Source organism: Trachymyrmex cornetzi, unplaced genomic scaffold, assembly GCF_001594075.2.
Source record: "Trachymyrmex cornetzi isolate Tcor2-1 unplaced genomic scaffold, Tcor1.1 scaffold816, whole genome shotgun sequence".
In the NCBI taxonomy this organism is placed as follows: Eukaryota; Metazoa; Arthropoda; class Insecta; order Hymenoptera; family Formicidae; genus Trachymyrmex; species Trachymyrmex cornetzi.
The window spans coordinates 81,698-88,945 of NW_017300154.1; the positions used below are offsets into that span (position 1 = coordinate 81,698).

Sequence of the window (7,248 nt, forward strand, 5' to 3'; positions counted from 1 at the left end):
GGGGGAGGGGGAGGGGAAGGGGAGGGGAGACACGATCTGATAATTCATGTCCTGTAAAAAATAAATGAACATTAAGTCATAATTTGCATTACCCGTTAGTACAGTTTACGATTGGCGGGAAAACATTACGTACCTTCGTAACGTAAAACAATTGTAAAAGAAGCGTGTTGGGTGACTAAAGAGGAAGGATGCCTCTGGCTGCGGCCTTCCCAGCTGCATATCTGGGTTAAACGCGGCTGGGTCGCTGTCACCATCGTCGCCGCTAACCCGCACGAATCCGCGGTAATAATTCTGAGAGTAGAGAGTTTATTGAGGGAACTCACCCGTAAGGATAACGGATCCTACCGGCGGCAGCGGTGGCGGATCACGAGTGCGATCGCTCGTAGTCGACTGCGTCGTCGTACTCGTCGTATGCACAGGTAGTTCTTCTCCCTCAGCACGCACGCGTCAGGACGTCAGGACGTCAGGACGACGATTCCGCGTTGGAAGCTATATACGTCCAATAACACGCGGTGTCGATGACTCCGTCCGCGGTCCGCTCCGTCACCGTGATGCAGAGGTCCGTCTCCGAAGTACAAATCCCCTCTGATCTTTTGACCGCGCGCGACCTCAACGCGATCACAGATGTTTTTCTTTTTTTTCTTTGTTTTTAGGAAACGTTGCGTGCAACACTGTGCAGCACGCGCACCCGCGTTCCTTTTTGTGCGCAACACGCCGGGCCGCCAAACACCGTGGTAACGCGGCAATATCATTCAACACCGTTCTGTACCGTTCTATCCTACACCGATCGGTGTTTACTACTGAAGGCTCAAGTGAATACTCGCAGTTCGCACCACCGGCGGCACCGGCCACCGCCGATCGCGCCGTTCGAGCTTGTTCGAGCTTACGAGCTCGAGGCGCTCGAGCACGCCGAACCGAACCGAGCCGAGTTACATACATCGTGATACATCGCCGATAGCGTCGCGTCTCGTCGTGTTGTCTCGACTCTCAAGTCTCACAGTCTCGTCTCGACCGCATCAGACCGCATCGTGTCGAATCTCGCCCTCGTTAGTCGCCTTGAGTTGCATCGCATCGCCCCCACGAATTGACACGATTATACACGATGTCAGCGTCGAGTGCGGCAGTCCAAGTAAAGCCCGAGAAAATCCTCGGAATCAACTATCAAGTGCAACAGTTGTGTTCGAACAACTGCGCGAGTCTATGATATTGTATTTTTTTTTCTATAATACTAGAGCGCATCGAATTGCATAGAAATAAATACGATAGACGGTACACTTATGTAGAAACAATTTTTTTACATAATTCGGGGTAGAAGTACAATTTTATTTAAAACCAGAAATCGCATGAATGTACAATTTAAAATTTATTCCAAATTGAAGTTGAAATATTCAACTTTATATCTTTTATTGTGTAATATGTATATCTTGTGTATTTCATGAAGAACCGATTCATATAAAAATATGAATCAATATTCGTATATAAGTATTACATTGTAATACTAATTACAATTAAGGTCGGTAGTGATGTATTTTTGAATTTTTATATATAAAGTAATTATTTTATTATGGGAATTATGATGTATTTAACTTTGAAACTATGGATTCTTTCACATACTTTTTATAAAGTTATACACATGCACGCGCACACACACGAGTTACACACTTATACGTACTTTATTAATAAAATTTTTTTTTCTTATTAAAAATATACATTAATTATTTTTTTGCATATCTTTCTATAAAATTTATTGAAAGAAACAGTGACAGGAAAAAAGAAAACGTAGGGAAGAGAGAAAAAATATTAATATATATAGAATTACAATTAATATTTTGATACATTCAGAATGAGACAAGTAAACGTATCTAATATTTTCCATTAAAATTTTTAGGTCTGAATTAAAAATATAGTAACCATAAAAAATTTCAGAATTAATTAAAAGAGATTTCATTTATCGAATTAAGAGAAAAGAAAATAAATCGCTTTTTTTATTTACAACATGTTTTACATATAACAAATTTAATGTTGTATATATCAAAATATGTAAAAAAAATTAGCACTACGAGTAAAAAATTTGATATCAACACAATTGCGATATCACAAGTTCCAAATCGTATTATACAGTTAAATATTTGATGTATGTAACAAAATATTATTTAGCTTTACCATTTCTTTAAAACTGCATTGATATATGCTTGATTGTTGCAATTTTCACTTTTATTTGTTGGACACGAATAAATCTTGGATTCCTCCGAGACATATGCATAATAAGCTTCGACGAGGCACACTTCCTCATATAGGTCTTCTGTCGACATTTCAATGTTGCTCGCGCATTCATTCAGTAACCATCGAAAACTCCTTGGCAGCATTTTCTCAAGTATTTCAAAATTTTTTGACTTTACACGGCTAAAATTACAGTGATACATCCAATAATCTTTAAACGGTTTAAACAATCTAAGAATATTACTATTTAATCTTTTATTCATAATAGATTCATCGATAATCGATTCAAGTTTGATTTTATTACGAGTCTCTTTCTCGGATTGATCATTCATGCCATATTCATTTTCAAGTTTGATAAAATTATCAAAAATAGATGCATTGGCACTCAAGTTTAATATATCGGACACCTCTGGTAATATATTTTCAATTCCAGAAATATCTGTTGAAATAATTTCAGTTTGTTCCATATAATTATCATCTTTATTTGGACTCTTTTTTTCTATATTGAGAGAAGTATCGGTTTGTTTAGCAAATTTACCAAACGAATTTCGCACAAGTTTGCGCTTTTGTTTCTTCGGTTGGCTTGAATTTATCAATATAGCTTTTTTTTCTGTACTTGAGAGATTTATATTGTATGCTTTACAAAACTTGGATAATGATAGAACCGTTTGTTGAGAAACGATATTTTGTAGACATGCATCATCATCCTTACTTTCATTATCATCCTGACTTTCGTCACCATCTAGACATCTACCTGGGATTGATAATTTACCATCTGGAAGAATTTCATGAAATATAAATTCATTAGTTAATGCGGATGCTAACAGAGGCGCTTTCATATGTATGATTGTATCATCATAATATTGCTTCCTTTTTACATCAATTTTAAATTGACAGGGTATCTCCTTAAGTAGATAATCAATAAAATCTTCTTTTCTCTCGACACATTTCTTATCATTTTCCATAAAATCTTCTATCGTAATTTCACCTTTCAAATCTTTTATACTGGCGATTTTTGTTTGCTCGAAAACTGGTACTATTTTTTCAATGAAATGTAAATTCGAATCAATAGAATCTATTTGAATATCGTAATGCGAAATCAATTTGTCGATACTAAAATGATAAAAAAAGATAATCGATTACTCATCTCATATAATTTTTACGACAGGTATGTTGTAAATCTCACAATATTACTTACAATTTTGATTTTCTCAAGTATCCAATTTTTGTAAACAAAAAGTCATTTCGGAGCATACCCGGAAGATCGTATAGTGGATGCTCCAATAATTGTTGAAGATACGAATGATTTGGCGTTAATGTTGGAGAAAAATGGTTTACCTCATTCAATGGCGGAGCAATATAACTTGCATTGGTAATGCACTGTTTCATTGCGTAAACAAGTTCTTTTGGTATCAAATGCTTACGTATAACTATCTCAGGTTCCTCTCTGTCTATTTTAGAATCAATAGACTCCAAAAATTTAATATATAAACTATTAACATCTGGTACGTTTGGATTGTATTTTAACTTGGTAGGACAGTGCGCATTAATTAAGATTGTTCTTCTACATACGATATATTTCTGCCACTCCCGAAAACTGAATAGTTTTGTATCACAGATACCTTCGTCATTAATTGCACTGAAAAAAGAAAAGATATGTTACATCAATAAAGAAGGAATGATAAAATATACATAATAATAATGTAAAAAATTATACAAGAAAATCGAGAGACATTGCAATGTAATATTATTTACAAAAGAATAGCTGCAATTGCATGGAAGACGTTTCCGACATTCAAAATATTTTTCTACATTTTTTTCATCTAAAGCTGCGCCGAAAGTCACACAGTCATTTATAATTACAGCGTATGGCATTTTATGCGAGGTAAAATATATGTCCCATTCCCCAGATTTCTCAAATACAACACCCCCAAAAGTTTGATTATATCTAGTTGACATATAATCTAGATTTTTCTTCAAAGCTTTCCGTAGAGAGCATCCTTCTTCAATATCACCCACAATAATTCTTGATAAACCATGTTTCATAATAGATTCTCCATGACCTGTTAGAGAACATCCTACATTTTGATCAGCATATGTGCTGCAACCTAACACAGAGGAGTCGCCCACGCTACCCATTAATTTTTTGTTTAAACCACCACTTGTAACACCTGCAGCAATAGCATATCCGTCATAAGCTATACAACCAATGGTGCTCCCGCTATCTATAGATAAAAATTGTATCAAAATCATGCGTATATCGGCAATATTTTCCTTATAAGAGTAGAAGAAACATAAAAACAATATTTTCTGAAATATCGTATCTACAATTTACTTCCTAATACATTCAATAACTGGTGATCTTCGGTATCCAAATTAATATCAGAACTGCCTATTTCTCGCGATTTATTGTAAGCTAAGTGTGCCATAGGTGCTGTCATATTTCCTTTTGATAGCCAGTTTAATTTTGCATATCTTGTTAATTTTCTTGCACCTTCCCCTACTACGATAGAGTTGGGAAAATTAGCCAAAACATATCTGGCAAGAGATATTGGATGCTCTATGTCTGATATTGCAGCTACAGATCCACATTCTGATTTGAAACCATCTACTATGCTCGCATCCATTTGTACCTCTCCTATTTTATGCAACATGATATGCTAATAATTTTTTATTATATGTATTTTAACGCAATTACTATTTTTGTATTATTTTTATTATATACCTATATTATTTAAAACCGATCCATAACCACAATTAAAGAATTCATCGCATTCTAACCACCATAATGCAATTTCTACAGCTTGTACAGAATTTGCACCATCTAACAAACTTTGATATCCAATGGATGCTGCATTTTTACAACTCACTGTTTTTTCAATAATTATCGTATCATGAAAATTTCCAACATCACCATGTACAAGTATACATGGAGTATTAAAATTTTCGCACTGACGCTGCATTATATTCAAATAATTATATATATTTGAATATCAAATTCGTAGAAGACTAATTTTCGCATCAAGCCAATATACTATTTCTATTAATTTAATACAGATAATTTGATAGATTATTTGACAGATAAATATAACCAATTATTTGTATGTGTAATATATTGTCAAGCGAGTCACTTTTCGCGCATGAGTATTCAGTGTGACAACAACGCTATATCAAATTTAGAGGTTCTGTTATTTTAACATTTCCATGAAAATTATATCACTTTCTTGGATAATCAATAAGGATTATAAAGCGCTGTAAAAATTTTAAGATCACAAATCCTCATTTCCTTTACTTGCCTTAAACATCACTTATATATATGTCGTAAACTATTAACTTGTCATAAGCTATAAGAACTCATTCACAGCCGAATGTAAAGAGAGCAATCGACTTCATTTTCTTCATATTAGACTGTGATTGGTCAATTTCTTATATAGTTTACGTCATAAGTTAACAGTTTACAGCATGTATAAATGATTGCGTTCAGCAAAGAAAATTAATCAATTAACGTTTAGTAACTCTTAAATATGATTGGTTCCTACATTTAAATCCAGCCAAGAACTAAAGGCAAGAACCAATCATATTAAACAATCACTAAGCGCTAACTGATTAATTTCCTCTGCTGAACGCGATCATTGGCTGCGTTCAGCGGACTCAACAGTCAACAGTTGAGTGAGCGTTCGCTGTTATTGGTGTATTCTTTTAGCTCATCCAATCAGAATTTTAGATTTAAAAGAATACATCAATAGCAGCGAGCGCTCATTCAACTGTTAAATCTACTGAATGCGCCTATTGATCCTTTAGGGCTGGTTTCATCAACTCTGATTAACTTAATCGACCGATTGTTACACTGAAACTGACCAATTGCATTTGCTGTTCAGCAGAATGGACCAATCACAGTTGAATCTCAATCGATCGATTAGGTTAATTAAAGTTGGTGAGACCATCGACATCTAGAATGGACCGCTGATGGCAATGGTGGGGGTAGAAAGACGATTAGAGTGAGAGGCAGGAATAATAAGATCGTTCTTTCTCTGTTTACTGAAGCCTGATTGGTTGTTGTTAATCCAACAGAGAACGAACGATCTTATTATTCCTGCCTCTCACTCTAATCGTCTTTCTACCCCCACCATTGCCATCAGCGGTCCATTCTAGATGTCGATGGGTGAGACTGATTCATAACCTTCTTGCTGGATCCTATAGTTTTGGTGGAATCCGTCCAAATCTAACGATACATGATAATGGAACTCACCCTTTATATCTATTGTATAAGCAAGCAACATGAGCATAATTTATTATGTATGAATATGTGTGCGATCCATTTAACGCTGCAAATGCTTCGCTGACTAATAAAAAAAGAAAGAATTTTACGAATTGATCAGTCTAAGAATGCTTGAAGCATTTGCAGTGTTAAGTATTGCACCTTGTGCCGAACACGCACATTCCAATATATGTATATTCCATTATACTAAAAAATTTTTTTACATACCTATTAATGTTTTCAGCAACATTACTGATTTCATTTTCTGTAATACCATCCAAACTCAATAACGTTTTCAGTATTACAATAATAAACGCCATAGCACGACCTTCATAATTAGGGATACAGGATATTTTATCAAACGTCATTTTCGGAGAAGATAAACTTATTAATCTTTCAGCATACAATGATATACCTTCTGCAAATATCATAATGAAATGTACTTGTATATGTACGAACAATAAAGATTTTTTAATTTATACGGTTCATACTTGGTAGAGCTAATTCAATACAATATCGGTTAACAAGGGAATAAAGATCTGGACAAACTATTTTCGTGACTCCAAGAAATTTTGCCATTTGTCCAATAACTTTTCTCATACCCTTGTGTGTTACGTCCGTAGCTCGTGATAAGAAATTCATATTGGTTTTTGTTAAAGGTACTTCAGGAGGTATCAAGTGATCTAATTTGTAATAAGATAAACGTCCTTCCCTCCCACACCTGCAAAAATTTATACATGTGAAAAAAGCACACGATATATATATATATA

At 34.7% G+C, this 7,248-nt stretch overlaps 3 protein-coding genes across 4 annotated transcripts in view; all 3 read right to left on the reverse strand.

Annotated features, from left to right (window-relative positions):
- The window catches only part of tws (protein phosphatase 2 regulatory subunit tws), a 31,566-nt gene extending 30,615 nt beyond the window's left edge, over positions 1–951 (reverse strand). The window contains exon 1 of one of the 2 annotated variants that reach the window (XM_018519154.1): positions 324–951. The gene's annotated coding sequence lies outside the window, so the exon portion shown is untranslated. The remainder of the gene's footprint in view (positions 1–323) is intronic. The other variant, XM_018519151.1, reaches the window with a different exon arrangement.
- Positions 952–2,111: 1,160 nt separating this feature from the next.
- TAF1B (TATA box-binding protein-associated factor RNA polymerase I subunit B) overlaps positions 2,112–7,248 on the reverse strand; it is a 7,831-nt gene continuing 2,694 nt past the window's right edge. Inside the window, exons 7-10 of the mRNA XM_018519149.1 lie at positions 6,970–7,199; positions 6,707–6,896; positions 3,419–3,859; positions 2,112–3,333 (exon numbers count right to left, since the gene is read on the reverse strand). Of these exons, the coding sequence (XP_018374651.1) occupies positions 2,160–3,333; positions 3,419–3,859; positions 6,707–6,896; positions 6,970–7,199 (2,035 nt within the window). The 3' untranslated portion in view covers positions 2,112–2,159. The remainder of the gene's footprint in view (positions 3,334–3,418; positions 3,860–6,706; positions 6,897–6,969; positions 7,200–7,248) is intronic.
- LOC108768646 (probable isoaspartyl peptidase/L-asparaginase 2) lies at positions 4,545–5,008 on the reverse strand. The gene is made up of 2 exons (XM_018519156.1): positions 4,946–5,008; positions 4,545–4,858 (listed from the first exon to the last, which is right to left on the reverse strand). Exon 2 carries the CDS (start codon positions 4,845–4,847, stop codon positions 4,545–4,547), a length of 303 nt encoding a protein of 100 aa, XP_018374658.1. The 5' UTR covers positions 4,848–4,858; positions 4,946–5,008.